We start from the raw sequence: 16195 nt of genomic DNA, 5'->3' as shown, positions 1-16195 counted from the left end.
CCATCAGGTGTGTAATCAATAACAATCATTAGAGGATTGCAGTAATACATCAAGCTGACATCTGCAGTGATGAGGTTCCAAGTCATTGATGTTACCTTAAGGAATTTGTGAAGTAGGAAGGCAAACCAATTTGTCAGCATCTTCTCTGCAACTGACTCAGTTCTGCAAGAAAGAGACAGACGGATACATTTTTAACAGGTAGATGTCTAAAGGTAGATTGGTCTGATTATGTAGATGGACAAAATGCTTATTAAGAGGTAAAAAAAAAATGTTTATGTAAAAGTAACATGCATGGTCTCAGAGGACGAACACACCAACACCTGAGTGCTGCTGCTATAGAATAGAACCTATTTGGGCCATGACATAATTGTGCAAAAGCTACTTTGTGTCCTTTCTCTGTGTCAGCAGCACTCATCCCATCATCAAATGCTGTGTGTGCAAGATTAACTGATTTGTTATGTATCAATAGACAAATACCACACTAAAAACATACGTGTATCTTATATCTGATAAAGCAATCCAACGTCAAAGATAACTGTTAAATATTAGCCCTTTGCCTCCCTTTAGAGTTAACCATATATCTGCCTTGCAGCCTCCTAACTTGCTCATGCTCTGTCCATCATACTTATATACCTGGCTGTCACTTCTTTCTCATTGCCTGCATTTCATTGTCTTTTCATGAGTGCAGAATGTTTGGGCTAACAAGGTCAGCCTTGCTGCCTCCCATGTTAACTTATCCCTATATTTAATGAGTGTGTCTCAGACTGAGTGCTCCCCCAAACTTTCCTATGAAAGATTTAGCAGGCTTCTCCCAGTCGTGGAAAAACAATGTGCAGAAGAAAGCAAGGTAGAGGGGAGGAAACGTGCGCTACGGCTGAATGTTTCATGAGTGGCACACAGAGGATAAGTCAGACTGACAATGGCTGCATTCCTTCCCCTCTCCCTCTCCCTCTCCCCACTGTCCCCCTGTCGTTCACCTGTCTGCTCTAGCATTATCTATCTGTACCTGCGCAGCAGTAGTTTGGGGTGGTTCTTGCTCTCCAGGTTGCGCTCGATGAGGTCAGAGAGGAGGTGTTTGAGCACGTCGGTGGCGTACTCCAGACGTCCCTGCAGCGCAGTCATGATGAGCGAGGCCACGTAGCCGCGGTCACGCATGGAGAAGGAACGCTGGAGCTCCAGAGTACGGATAAAGGTCAGCAGGAACACCTTGTTATTCACCAGCTGGGCAAACTGCTTCAGGGCCTTCTCCATACCCTGCTGCCCGCTTCCAGACACCTACACACACACATAACCCCCAGTTAGAGAGTACAGGGATCTTGCGTCGGGCTTATGATCCGTTTTGTCTCCCAATTGTAAAATGATTCACCTATGTATGCCATATTGGTTGTGTTGGTTAGATATTCTGATTCTACAAATCATTAACAGTTAAAGTAGATGACAAGGGGTCAGGTGTGGCCAGGTTTGTAGTGGTGGTAATGGTTGGTTACCTCCAGCTCCCTGAGTACAGGATGGTCATCAATGCCAGGGAAGAGGACCCTCATGGTATAGGTGCGGTAGTCCAGGTGGGGGATCCCAGCCCTGTCCAGGTCACTGGTCAGCTCGTTGATGTCAGTCTGCAGCTCAGCGAACGCTGGGCACAATTACAGAGAATGAGAATGATTGGAGGAATTTAGTCCATATTCTAGCAATTTGGAAGTTATCAGCATTATATTTTTCTCAGTTGTCTGATTACGTGCTGGTCAGACTCACCTTCCTTGCACTCCAAAGCCACCCGAGACTCCAGGGTGTCCATCTGCATCTGCAGGCGTTTGAGAGTGAGGTCATTCTCGTGCGACTTTCGTCTGTAGGCCAAGAGGACAATGAAGACGATGATGAGCAGCAGGCCTCCTCCAGCCGTGATGCTGAAGATGGCGGGGAGGGTGAGCAGGCTGTCTGAGCGGATGTGGACTGCACCAGGAGAGATGTGGAGACCACCCACCTGGACCTGTACATTGGCAATAAACCATAAACACACGTGTACAAAGGCCATAAATCAAATAGACTTTAACAGACAGGGAAACCATACTGAACAATAGTTTCCTTTTATACATTTGTTTGACCTTGGTCAAGCTGTATTTTACTTAATAGTTTATCTAGATCTGGACTTAGACAGACAGAATGACTGACCAGGACTTTGTGCTGGCCTGTGAGGTTTGGGGGCTCACAGAGGAGCTGTGTGTCAGAGACGGTGAGGGAGCAGGGTGTGTCCCCGATCAGCACAGTGTAGTTCAGCCTGGCCCCTCCAGATACTGAGGGCACCAGGTTGCGCCCCTGCAACACAGAGAGGGAAACCCCACATCCATCAGGTCAGTAGATAGAACTCATCATCTAATGACAATTGTGCTACAGTTACGGGCTACCCTAGGCTGGGCTGGGCTGCCCTACCTTGAGTATGATGGGGGAGCCAGGTTTCTGCTCCAGCACCCCAGACAAGCTGAGGGGCTCCAGGTAAGGGTTGGGGTAGTAGATGAAGCTTGTACTGTTGTAGGTGAGCAGGGCCTGCACATTGTTGAAAACAAAACCAAACTCTTCCACGTGTTTCACTGACTCCTGCTCCGGTGTGTACTCTGCCTTCAGGGAGGGAGCGAAGCAGATTATCGTGGTGGTGTTGAGCACCTTACACACCTGGGGAGAGATCCACGGACAGTGACAGACAAGCAAAGAAATATTTGTCAAGAGTTTTGAAATTATAATTGGCCACCATTTATGAGTACTATACAAGATACTGGACAGGAGAAAGAGATATCCTACTATGTCATCAGTGGACAGACTCACATTGACAGACTCGTGGCCGGCGTACTTGACCCTGACCCTCGGCTCCTGCACCACATCCAGGTTGGTCCCGGTCACCATCAGGGTAGTGTGTCCACTATGAAACACAACGCATTCACATATATACACATCCATATTGGCCTCTGAATAGGTGAGCAAGATAAACTGTCAGTTTCCTCTGCTTCCTTTCGTTATCAAACACCTCTGAATAGGTGAGCCAAGAAACAGTTTCCTCTGCTTCCTGTCGTTATCAAAAACACCTAATTTGCATTGAACTGTGCTTTGGTACTAAGAAAACATCTAATTGTTCTGGCCAGATAGGGCTAGATTGAACGGTTCTGCCAGCTGGCTTCCTATTTATTCATCTATCAGGTATCCATGGCTGGCATTTCATGAAAGCCTCATGATTGTGCTACATATATGTAGATGCCATTAACACAAACAAACTAGCCGCAATATCATGTAGAGCGCCAACATTTTTGAGAGTGTGGGAATAGAGACCCACCTGAAGAGAAGAGAGAAACTAAATGAAAAAGGGGCACATCTGTCTAGTCAGCTTGAGACGAATCCAATCATTCCCACACTTCAAAGGATACCTAAACCTAGGTGGCCACATGGTGTGACTGCACACAGATGATGAGACGATGGGACTTTGATTATAAGTCTGTGAAATCCCCTGTCAGTTGACAGAGTAGAAAGCCAGTAGTCACGCCGCTGCACCACTTCTCCCTGGCTGGCTGTCTCTGTGTCAAGTCACATACAGCCTTGCACCAACCATCATGCATAATATGTGACTGGAAGGCCAGCAGAGCAGGCTGCTGTGGTTCCTTGCACCTTCACTCACCTTATTCTTCAGTAATATATAGCTGAACCAAATGGAGGGGGTGGGTGGGGGGGCATAAATATGAGGTTATCAAAATATTATCAACATATCAGGTTGGACACACAACTTATTAGCTGGGAGGTTTGTTGTACCTAGTGATGCTCCACTCTGGCTCGATGCGCTGGACTGTGGGATCCTCGATGTACTCAAAGCCCAGGCTTCCTGGCACCATGGCCAGATCTACACTGAGACTGACCTGCACCAGGGTGGCGCCCGTCACAGAGGGTGCCGAGAAACACACGATCTCCGACATGGTCCGCCTGGGAAAACCAACAAGGAATACCAACAGGGTTCAATTCCCTTGATTCTGTCTGTACCTGCTCTTTACCGTGGTGGGAATCTTAACTCTACTACAGTGAGTTATGCACATTACAATGCAGGGCAAGTGAGCATTATGGTCTGCCCCTCCCTCGTTAGAGATGAAACATAGTAATTAGAGGATTTCTAGCTAATGGTGCCTTTTCTTCACCCTCCTGAGACTCACAATGAGGACCCTTTTTGATCTTTAAATAGATCTCTAAAAATAAGAGTAGAAAACAATGCACTGTCCTGGCTTTCAGCCTTTCCACAGGCACTTTCATCAAGTCCCCACTTTTATATAAGGGTCTTTGTAGGAGCTTCAGTAGAGTGTTCTCGGGTTGGCTTGTTCCTGTGCACTCACCTGTATAGCTCACAAGTCTGGTTTCCAAAGGTAACGTTCACACTGCTCCCAGCACCCAAGTTCTCCCCCACGATGGTGACCTTAGTGCCCCCAGACTCAGGCCCTCGGCCAGGGGTCAGTCCCACCATGGTAGGGGTCTATGAAAAAATAATTTTCTCAATAGTCCACATGGCATGCTACTTTGTGGACTTTTTGTTGATGACTCATATGATAGTGTATGAGAACAAACGGTTCCAAAGTAATAATACTGTGGTAGAGAGATGTGTTCTATGTATGGTTTAAGATGCAGATCATACCTCAAAGGAGTAGAGCTGGGAAGACTGAGTTTGTAGTTCTGGTCTACATTCACCAACACACAGCTGGACTGGACCAGGTGCACTTCCCTGAGACGTAGAGGCCATTTTACACACAATCCTGTCAGAACACACACACACACACACACACAGAGAGAGAGATAGATAGAGGGAGAGCGAGAGCGAGAGAGAGAGAAAAGGAGAAAAGGAGGGAGGGAGAAAAGGAGAAAAGGAGGGAGGGAGAAAAGGAGAAAAGGAGGGAGGGAGAAAAGGAGGGAGAAAAGGAGGGAGGAAAGGAGAAAAGGAGGGAGGGAGAAAAGGAGGGAGAAAGGAGAGAGGGAGAAAAGGAGAAAAGGAGGGAGAAAGGGAGAAAGGAGGGAGGGAGAAAGGAGGGAGGGAGAAAATGAGGGAGAAAAGGAGAAAAGGAGAAAAGGAGGGAGAAAAGGAGGGAGGAAGAGAAAAGGAGGGAGAAAAGGAGGGAGAAAAGGAGAGAGGAAGAGAGAAAGGAGGGAGAAAAGGAGAAAATGAGGGAGAAAAGGAGGGAGAAAAGGAGAAAAGGAGGGAGAAAAGGAGGGAGGAAGAGAAAAGGAGGGAGAAAAGGAGGGAGAAAATGAGGGAGGAAGAGAAAAGGAGGGAGAAAAGGAGGGAGAAAAGGAGAAAAGGAGAGAGGAAGAGAGAAAGGAGGGAGAAAAGGAGAAAAGGAGGGAGAAAAGGAGAAAAGGAGGGAGAAAAGGAGGGGGGAAGAGAGAAAGGAGGGAGAGAAAGAGATTACTGTGCTGTTCACGTTTTTCAATTGAAGAAAAAGTGTTGTTTTCTGTTGCTCTCTAGACAATGCGATTGAAGCAGACTTTCATAGAAGTGGTAGGTCAATATGGAGGGCCATCTTTCTTCCTAATGAAAAACCAAAAGCACCAATATAACAGCAATAATAAACTCCACCACATTCACTACCCACCATTACCTCCATCACCATGGCAACAGTGTGTTCTCGATAAATCAGTTAGCCTGTCAGGTCAATAAGATAATGTAGAACGCAATGAATAAGTCATTATACAAACTGACCTACAATAACATTTATGTTTGTAATGACATGTTTTAAAGCACTGTATGGGGTCTAAATTAATAGTCACAGAAAAGTCTTGCTAAGTCTTAGGGATAAACCTTTCACCCCGACAACAGGACCCAATGAATCCTCTTCTCTCCACCCTCTGCTGTCAGGAGAGTTTTCAGTTTTTCTGCTGGCATGTTCCTTTTTTATACAAGGATATAAATAAGGTCCCTTCATCCATGGCCCAATCGAATGACATGGCTGTGAGAGAAACACATGGCGAACAGATTGTCTCTGCAGTCAGTGACATGCGGCGCATTTCAATTACAGGTAGTGCTTTCAGCCTCACAAAACAGCTCTGCTCTCTACTCCTCAGCACACTAAAGAAAGCCTGCTGCAACCTGTATATCTTTATGTTCATCATTAGTTATAGTGTGTGTGTGTTTGTGTCTGTGTGTGTGGACGTGTTTAACTACAGTTGAAGTCGGAAGTTTACATACACTTAGGTTGGAGTCATTAAAACTCGTTTTTCAACCACTCCACAAATTTCTTGTTAGCAAACTATTGTTTTGGCAAGTCAGTTAGGATATCTACTTTGTGTATGACACAAGTAATTTTTCCAACAATTGTTTACAGACAGATTATTTCACTGTATCACAATTCCAGTGGGTCAGAAGATTATACACGAAGTTGACTGTGCCTTTAGACAACTTGGAAAATTCCAGACAATTATGACATGGTTTTAGAAGCTTCTGATAGGCTAATTGACATCATTTGAGTCAATTGGAGGTGTGCCTGTGGATGTATTTCAAAGCCTACCTTCAAGCTCAATGCCTCTTTGCTTGACATCTTGAGGAAAATCAAAGGAAATCAGCAATGACCTCTGAAAAAAAGTTGCAGACCTCCACATGTCTGGTTCATCCTTGGGAGCAATTTCCAAATGCCTGAAGGTACCACGTTCATCTGTACAAACAATAGTACTCAAGTATAAACACCATGGGACCATGCAGCCAGGAAGGAGACGCATTCTGTCTCCTAGAGATGAACGCACTTTGGTGCGAAAAGTGAAAATCAATCCCAGAACAACAGCAAAGGACCTTGTGAAGATGCTAGAGGAAACAGGTACAAAAGTATCTATATACACTGTAAAACGAGTCCTATACCGACATAACCTGAAAGGCCGCTCAGCAAGGAAGAAGCCACTGCTCCAAAACCGCCATAAAAAAGCCAGACTACAGTTTGCAACTGCACATGGGGACAAAGATCGTACTTTTTTGGAGAAATGTCCTCTGGTCTGATGAAACAAAAATAGAACTGTTTTGCCATAATGACCATAGTTATGTTTGGAGGAAAAAGGGGGTGGCTTGCAAGCTGAAGAACACCATCCCAACCGTGAAGCACGGGGATGGCAGCATCATGTTGTAGGGTTGCTTTGCTGCAGGAGGGACTGGTGCACTTCACAAAATAGATGGCATCATGAGGGTGGAAAATTATGTGGATATATTGAAGCAAATTCTCAAGACATCAGTTAAAGCTTGGTCGCAAATGGGTCTTCCAAATGGACAATGACCCCAAGCATACTTCCAAAGTTGTGGCAAAATGGCTTAAGGACAACAAAGTCAAGGTATTGGAGTGGCCATCACAAAGCCCTGACCTCAATCCTGTAGAAAAATCTGTGGGCAGAACAGAAAAAGCGTGTGCGAGCAAGGAGGCCTACAAACCTGACTCAGTTACATCAGCTCGGTCGGGAGGAATGGGCCAAAATTCACCCAACTTATTTTTGGGAAGCTTGTGGAAGGCTACCCGAAAAGTTTGACCCAAGTTAAACAATTTAAAGGCAATGCTACCAAATACTAATTGAGTGTATGTTAAACTTCTGACCCACTGGGAATGTGATGAAATAAATAAAAGCAAAAATAAATCATTCTATTATTATATTCTTAAAATAAAGTGGTGATCCTAACTGACCTAAGACAGGGAATTTTTACTAGGATTAAATGTCAGGAATTGTGAAAAACGGAGTTTAAATGTATTTGGCTGAGGTGTATGTAAACCTCTGACTTCAACTGTATATTTGTAGGGACCAGAAGTTGCCACAAGAGTAGTAAACAAACAAAACCAACTGTGGACATTTTGTTTGTCCCCAAAATGTCTAATGCAATTTCTAGGGGGGTTAGGGTTCAGGTTAGAATGAATGTTATGGTTAGAATTAGGTTTAGGGTTAGGAGCAACGGTTAGTTTTAGGGTTAGGTTTAGGGCTAGGGTTAGGTTTTGGTGTTAAGGCTATGGGGAGTCTGGGTGATTCTGTACGTTTTGGTTCTTACTGTTCTGCAGTGATGTAGCCCTCTTCCTGTGGGGTACACTGAACCCCTGCCACCTCCACATTGCCCACCAGCTCAGAGAAGGACAGGCCCAAGTTCAGGCCCTGGATGGTGACCAGTGTTCCCCCCTCTGGAGGCCCTGCCACTGGGCTCACCTACAGGAAGGCGAGGGGGGCATGGAGAAGGAACAGATTTATGGTGGCAGCACACAAGTAGTGTAATATTTTCAATACATGATAACAGATTAATGCATTGCATCACTATGCACAAAAACAACTATGCAGAGGCTCTATCTAAAATGGCTTGACCACACAAAGAGCCTTCAGGCCTGTTGAGCAGTGCTCTCCCAGTTCCCAGCAGCAGGCAGTAGCAGTCCGGGTCTGAATCAATTCACTCCCAGACTGCCACTGAAACACTAATAATGTGACAGGGACTTCAAAGGCTCATGGCTCTTTGAAGTTGGAGCAGTAATTCTCTGTGGCTGTCTGACCTACTGTGTCTCTCTCATTCTAAAAAATTAACAGTGTGTTGGGGCCAAGAACATTCATTGCCACCCACAAAATAGGGTGCATAGGGCATAACTTAAGGTTGCATTAATTTGGCACAAGCTGTATGTCTGATTTAGTCTTATTTATACAACGGGTGGGTCTAATCCTCGATGCTGATTGGTTAAAACCGCATTCCAGCCGGTGTCTTTTCCACAAGCTACCACCAGTCTTGCTCATGTCTAAGGACTGATCTCAATGGTTTTTACTGGTTATTTCTGAGATGGCCTCTCATCACTAAGGCCATATGATGGATAATGGTGAAGGTTAAAGTAGGGGTTAGTTGTAAAAGATAAGGGTCTGACTGACTAACCTCAGTTATTCGTGGGTTGGTACACTTAACGTTCCTGGTGGACACGTCGAGCCAGCGGCTGGCGTGTGGGCTGATGGGCAGGCAGTGCTGCCTCATGGTGCAACGGCCTTCTCCACTGCACCAGCCACACTGGAACTTCCTCTCAGCCCGCAGACACATGCCACAGCTGTCCCGCTGGGCACCACACTTATACAGGTGCACTGTGGAATACAGGAGGACCGCAGTTGAATTACATTCAGTGCTTGTACACTGAGTGTACAAAACATTAAGAACACTTCCTAATATTGAGTTGCACCCCCCTTTGGCCTCAAAACAGCCTCAATTCACTGGGGCATGGACTTTACAAGGTGTCAAAAGCATTCCCCAGGGACTCTGGCCCATGTTGACTCCAATGCTTTTACACACTTGTGTCAAGTTGGCTGGATGTCCTTTGAGTGGTGGACCATTCTTGATACACACTGGAAACTGTTGAGCATGAAAAACCCAGAAGTGTTGCAGTTCTTGACACAATCAAACTGGTGCACCTGTCACCTACGACCATACCATGTTCAAAGGCACTTACAAGTTTTGTCTTGCCCATTCCCCCTCTGAATGCACACATACACAATCCATGTCTCAGTTGTCTCAAAGCTTAAAAAATATTATTTAACCTGTCTCCTCCCCTTCATCTACATGACGTCAATATGGGATCATAGCTTTCACCTGGATTCACCTGGTTAGTCTATGTCGTGAAAAAAGCAGCTGTTCCTAATGTTTTGTACAGTCAGTGTAAATTTTACAGTATTTAGATTTTGAATGGCACGATTCTAAAACCAAATACACACTCAAGCAGGATAATGGAGAGATCTAAGAGTTAGTGAGAAATCAAAATGGTAAACACAAAAGTCCACCCTCACAGCCCAGATGATTGGCTAGGACTAATAACACAGTAGAGAGTGCCATGTGAACGTTCTCCCAAGGCTGAGTGAAAGCCTTGGCGTGGGCTAAACCCCATCCATCCCAGAGTAAGAGCTTTCCACTCCTCAGCCATGGCAGACAGTGATGGATGGCAGAGGCACCTTTAATCTTATCTGGATTGTCGATGATGAAATTGCCATTCCAAATGATGGAGAGGTCCACTGCCAGGTCACTGATCCTCACACCCTCATATATGTACTGCCGGAGAGAGAGAGTTAGGTAGAGGGAGAGAAAGAGGGGTGGGAGAGGGAGGAAGAGAGAGATGAGGCTTTTAACCACCTGTCATTTCTATGATCACTGTCTGTTCCTCTCCACTGTGCATGGCCATATTGGGACAGGACTATGCGGGGAATCGAGAGGCTGTTCATCTAGTGCTGAGGAAAATGGGCTTTTCACTGGACGTGAGATAGGAGAGTGAGGTATAGATGCATTAAACATGGATTGTGTATCATGTAGTCTATACAGCACTGTCTGACACTCATCCTCACTGTCGACTAACCAATTATGTCCCTATTACGTGTCCCTATTACGTGTCCCTATTACGTATCCCTATTACGTGTCCCTATTACGTGTCCCTATTACGTGTCCCTATTACGTGGACCTAGATGCACCTTTGAATGACACTAATATTTGGTTTCAGGCATAAATTAAATGTTTTAGTCATTCCGCTGCAGCCAACCTACTTCTTATTTGATCAAGACATGGCAAACCTGAGCTCATCTCAGTGGGATGAGATCAGATTCAGATTGCTCTCAGAGACTAGCTCAGATGTAATTCACTAGACTGTAGATAATGGTCCTGGATAATGCACAACCAGGCTGAGGCTGGTGCCAGGGGGAGTGTTAGAGAGGGTCATGCAGTCACAGTACGTACCGAGCTGTTCTGACACTGCACACTGGAGCTGTTGAAGCGCAGGGCGGTGACACGGTGGTTGGTTCCCTGGACGTGGAGCACACACTCGTACCCCCGCTGGCCAGACTGGGGCTGTGGAAGGTTCCGGGCCCTCAGGGTGATGGGTCTCACCTCCCCTGCTGGGATCAGGATCTCCCCAGAGTGCAGCAGCTGGGGGCAGTCCTAGAGAACATATTCCAAGAGTCAAAGGACCTCAGCAGGGGTCTATCAAGGTGTATTAAATTATAAAGATAGATTGCCTAAAGAGTAACATGTTATGGAAATATGGATTAACGAAAACATGGGTTAATGTGCATTATACAAGAAAATACTGTTAATCTGGTGTATGTTTATCAGTAGCCATGTAGCTACCTCTGAGGCGTTGACCCGGCCCTCCTGAAAGGAGCAGCTGAAAGGATTGTGGGTACACAGGTTGCGATATTTACACCAGTGGCAGCGGAAGGTACTGTTCACACAGGACAGACACCTGCAGTGCAAGGAGAGGGACAGATGGACATGTTACACACATCATATGACTAACCAGCCAACAGACATCCCAATGCTTCTAGAGACTCTGTGGCCAAGCACATGCTCTTAGAGAACGGAAGTTCCTAATTACATCCAGTTAACTGAACATTATACAGTTCATGGAGATGTTTCCTCAACATTGTACCACTAACACATACTGTTAATACAGCAGTGTTGCAGAGAGAGCAGTATTAGGCACCAGCACACAGTAAGTCAGTATGTTCTGTAACAGCTCTGTATACATAGAACTGGCCTGCCAGGTCCTTTCAGACACAGGATAATTTATTATGGAGGCTGATGTGATGCTGCTGTGCTGTGCTTTGTGAGGCAGAGTGGGGAGGGGGAGGCTGTTTAGAGTACAATATTAATCACAGCTAGCTACTGTCTTTGACCAGTTTGCTAATGGACACCTAATTTTGATCAAACGAATATGATTTGGCTTTGGACTGTATTTCTATTATGTTAAAGTGGACCTGAAGGTTACGGTCAGGGAACTATGTTTAGGTGTATGTACTCATACTACTCAGTATGTACACTGCTCCTCAGGGAACCAGTCTAGAAACACTAAGTAGAACTAAACAAGCTAACAATGCGGGGTTATCTGCCTTAGGTTGACGTATATCAAAATGGATGGGTCATTTGAACTTAGGGGTTACCTATCTGCCTGATCTTAAGTGGGGTTGTCCGCATCAATGTCCTGATGAGGTTGGGCCCTACTATCTTTTGAATGCATCAGATAACGTGTGGGCCGGGAAATGAACTTACGTGTGATGCACGCTGCAGTTATAGAACTTGACCTCTGTACTGCCCAGCATTTGACCTGTCTCCTTAGAGTTCAGACGCAGCGCAACACCCAACCAGTCTGATGGAGAAAAGCAGAGGGAAGAGAGGAGATTGGTAGTATAGTAGTTGGCTTTATTCAGACTCCTGGTCCTCTGTAAAAGAGTCACATATGTATCACTGAGGATCACAGAGCAATACGTTCTATGTTGGAGCTATATATTTTGTCACCTTGTCCTTCAGGTATGTGTGGGACCTCTTTGGCAGATGGGGACAGGCACATGACTCTGTTGCCATTGACATGGCCCTCCACCTCGGTCTGCTCTCCAAATAAACAGGTGATCCCAGTTGAGAGGTCAGGTACATTGCTCACCTCCAGCAGGAGCTATAGGAGAGGAGCAGAGAGAGATAGCTGGGTTGGAACAGTCTGATCTATCATGAAACACTGAGGACTTCTTCCCACCATCAAGACTCAGAACACGTCAGAATCAGTTTGATCAGAAGTAAATAATTAACTGTTGACTTACAGGCACACTGTGTGCTGACACAGCAATGCTGTCTGGGTGAGCGATAACTTTCACACAACGTTCGATATCAGTGGCGAACCGGAAGGGCTCCTCTGCTCTCTGGCATTGGTCTCTTCTGGCACACCTGTAGATGGGAACCAGGACATTATTCATTCTTACCGGTTACTGCACATGTGAGATAAACATTTTCCTTTAAGGAACATCGAAACAACATCAATGCAAAACGCATCATACTGTGACACTTTACATACATTGAAAACGTGATTGCTGACATGCAAAACAATTAGGGAATTAGGGACTGTATCAACACTGGACTAATGAAACAAATACCAAGATAGTTTTTGCGTGGTATTTTCCTTTAAGGAAATTGATCCCCTATCAGTTTGGTTGGATTGCTCTGCCGAAGGAAATCCAGTTGTACGATGGGATAAATGGATTTTAAGCAGTGAGTGTTTTGTGTAAGGGTTACTTAACATTTTACATTGACATTTTAGTCGTTTAGCGGACTCTCTTATCCAGAGCGACTTACAACTACTGCATTCATCTAATTGGCTAGGTGAGACAACCACATATCACAGTTGCAGTAAGTACATTTTCCCTCAATAAAGTACAGATAACTGCCAAAATAATGGAAACACTAAATCAAGGAGTAAATCAAGGATACAAAGTATGTTGACAGCAGGTGCTTCCACACAGGTGTGGTTCCTGAGTTAATTAAGCAATTAACATACCATCATGCTTAGGGTCATGCATAAAAATGCTGACGATAATGTCCCCATCCACAGGGCACGAGTGGTCACTGAATGGTTTGATGTGCATGAAAACGATGTAAACCACATGCCATGGCCGTCTCAGTCACCAGATCTCAACCCAAATGAACACTTGCTGGAGCAGCGCCTGAGACAGCTTTTTCCACCACCATCAACAAAACGCATCCCTCCAATAGAGTTCCAGACACTTATAGAATCTATGCCACGGTGCATTGAAGCTGTTCTGGCTCGTGGTGGCACAACGCCCTATTAAGACACTTTATGTTGATGTTTATTTTATTTTGTCAGTTACCTGTAGTTATCAGCAAATCAGTACTAGTATAAAATACACATTATTTTGAAATGATGAAGTGCCAGGACAGAGAGAGCATTGACTGAACTGACCGGGAGCTGACCCCCGGTAGGGGTGGAGGGCCAAGAGACCAGAGGTGGCAGAACGGAGTGCTCAGGATGGAGTGTAAGGTTTGAGCATAGCCTGAAGGTAGAGTCCTGCATCACGTCGGATACTCACGGTTCCCCACAGTTGACCCGTAAAAAAATCAGATGGCTGGTCGAATGAAAATATTCTTACAACCCGCGCTTCAGAACAATCATGTTGTGAGTAGGAAACGTTTCAAATCAATTTTTTTTTTTTTTTTTATAAACGCAGAAGCTTGTTGTGTTGAATTGTGCTACTACTTCAATTAAGCTTTGTGGGCGGTGAGACATTTAGGCCTTACACAGGCCATATAAAGCAGGGAATGGGAATAGCCTAACAGCCTATTACTATGGAAATAAATTGATGTTATTGGCGGGTTACAGATCGGCTTTTGGAACAATTCCATGTGCGTGAGTTTAGTTGATACATTTCGGCATCCTATTCTGTGAGCTTGCAGTGAGTCACTCAGCCTCGAAGCAGGAGGGGAGGGCCATGCCGGCCGGGAGGAAAAATACGGCGATAGTCATAGGATGCGGAAATGGAGGTCAGTGGGGTCGAAGAGGCCGAATCGGGACAGTAGTGAGAGGGATTTAGCAGAAGGTAGAGTTGATAGGATAGAGTAGGAGAGAGTAGTGGGAGAGAGAGAGTGAAGATTGATGTACAGGACCATCTGGGTAGGGGCTGAGTGGGTAGAGTTGGAGGAGAGAGGGAGAGAAAAGGAAACCAAGTAGTGATCAGAAATATCAAGGGGGTTGCAGTACGGTTAGTAGGTGAACAGGATTTAGTAAAGATGAGGTCAAGAGCATTGCCTGCCTTTGAGAGGGGACTGGGAAAGGGTGAGCTCAAAAGAGGAAAGGAGTGGGAGGTTGAAGTTGCTCAGTACGATGAGTGGTGAGCCATCGTTGTAAAAATTAGCTTATCAAGGTGTCAAGCTCATTGAGGAACTCTTCAATGGCACCTGGTGGGCGATATATGACAACAATGTTAAGCTTTAGTGGACAAGTGACAGCGACAACATGGAATTAAAATGAAGAGAGAGATGGGGAAAATAGAACATTTTCACTTAGGAGAAATTAGTAGCCCTGTGCCACCACTATGAAGACATATCTCTTCAAATGACAAATTGTGGTAACTTGGGACGTGCAGATTCAGACATTCAAAATGCACACAAACACACAAACATTGCACTTAAAGGTCCAATGCAACCATTTTATCTCAATATAAAATCATTTAGGAGTAACAATTAAGTACCTTACCGTGATTGTGTTAAATTAAAATAGTCTAAAAGAAACAAAATTAGCTTCTTAGCAAAGAAAATAGCTTCTTAGCAAAAGTCTGGGAGTGGTCTGAGTGGGGAGGGGAATCTGAAAACGACCTCTCATTGGCAGAGAGGTTTGAAACTCCCTTTCTTATCGGTATATTTACTAATTTACAGGTTATGCCAAAACACCATCCCACTAAAACAGGCTGAAAGTTCACACGGTCCTTTTAAACAGCTCTAACACTAAAATAAAATTATAATAATTTTCACAATATTATTCTAATCTCATAGTAAGGAAATATACACTGAGAATACAAAATAAGAAAACCTGCTCTTTCCACGACTGATCAGGTGAATCCAGCTGTGATCAGGTGAATCCAAGCTATGATCCCTTATTGATGTCAGTTGTTAAATCCGCTTTAATCAGTGTAGATGAAGGGGAGGAGACAAGGTAAAGAAGGATTTTTAAAGTCCTGAGACAATTGAGACATGTATTGTGTATGTGTGCCATTCAGAAGGTGAATGGGAAAGACAAAATAGTTAAGCGCCTTTAAACAGGGTATGGTAGCAGGTGCCAGCGCACCGGCTTGTGTCAAGAACTGCAACGCTGTTGGGTTTTTCACGCTCAACTGTTTCCTGTGTGTATCAAGAATGGTCCACTGCCCAAAGGACACCCAGCCAATTTCACAAAACTGTGGGAAGCATTGGAATCAATATGGACCAGCATCCCTGTGGAACATTTGACACATTGTAGTCCATGCCCTGACAAATTGAGGCTGTTCTGGGGGCAAAGGGAGGTGCAGCTCAATATTAGTAAGGTGTTCCTAATGTTTGGTATACTCAGTTTGTATAAAACACAGATAAATCACGTTTTTGAATGCACTGGGCCTTTAAAAGAATTAGAGGCTCTCTAGGTTGCATCTCTCAGCGATCACTCTTCCTTTTGACGGGGATCTAACAATAGAGCGTGTCTCTCTTTTACATGTGTAAGGTCCACTGTGGGATGAGACAGTGCTAAATGGACTCTCAGATGTGGTCGAAGGTGACATCTCATGGGAGCCTTCAAAGCGCACAGAGACCTCAACAGTAATTACAAGACAATGAAGGCAGAATGGAAACCCAATGATGGTTGTTGTTCCTGTTGGCTCCTTGATACAGCCAGTATCCATAGGGAGAATAGATACTAAC

General features: G+C 44.9%; 1 protein-coding gene across 1 annotated transcript in view; it reads right to left on the bottom strand.

Annotated features, from left to right (window-relative positions):
- Positions 1-16195, bottom strand: part of LOC115143284 (plexin-A2-like) — a 56478-nt gene that overhangs the window by 5025 nt on the left and 35258 nt on the right. The window contains exons 5-22 of the mRNA XM_029683526.2: positions 12559-12682; positions 12263-12416; positions 12017-12113; positions 11096-11210; positions 10706-10906; positions 9934-10030; positions 8876-9075; positions 8021-8172; positions 4652-4769; positions 4356-4492; positions 3787-3954; positions 2815-2908; positions 2425-2664; positions 2167-2310; positions 1750-1984; positions 1488-1630; positions 1007-1275; positions 96-162 (exon numbers count right to left, since the gene is read on the bottom strand). Coding sequence (XP_029539386.2) covers positions 96-162; positions 1007-1275; positions 1488-1630; positions 1750-1984; positions 2167-2310; positions 2425-2664; positions 2815-2908; positions 3787-3954; positions 4356-4492; positions 4652-4769; positions 8021-8172; positions 8876-9075; positions 9934-10030; positions 10706-10906; positions 11096-11210; positions 12017-12113; positions 12263-12416; positions 12559-12682 — 2755 coding nt within the window. The remainder of the gene's footprint in view (positions 1-95; positions 163-1006; positions 1276-1487; positions 1631-1749; positions 1985-2166; positions 2311-2424; positions 2665-2814; positions 2909-3786; positions 3955-4355; positions 4493-4651; positions 4770-8020; positions 8173-8875; positions 9076-9933; positions 10031-10705; positions 10907-11095; positions 11211-12016; positions 12114-12262; positions 12417-12558; positions 12683-16195) is intronic.

Source organism: Oncorhynchus nerka, linkage group LG15 (assembly GCF_034236695.1).
Source record: "Oncorhynchus nerka isolate Pitt River linkage group LG15, Oner_Uvic_2.0, whole genome shotgun sequence".
Classification (NCBI taxonomy): Eukaryota; Metazoa; Chordata; class Actinopteri; order Salmoniformes; family Salmonidae; genus Oncorhynchus; species Oncorhynchus nerka.
The sequence above is the reverse complement of the archived record's forward strand: the minus strand, read 5'-3'. Positions and strand labels throughout refer to the sequence as shown.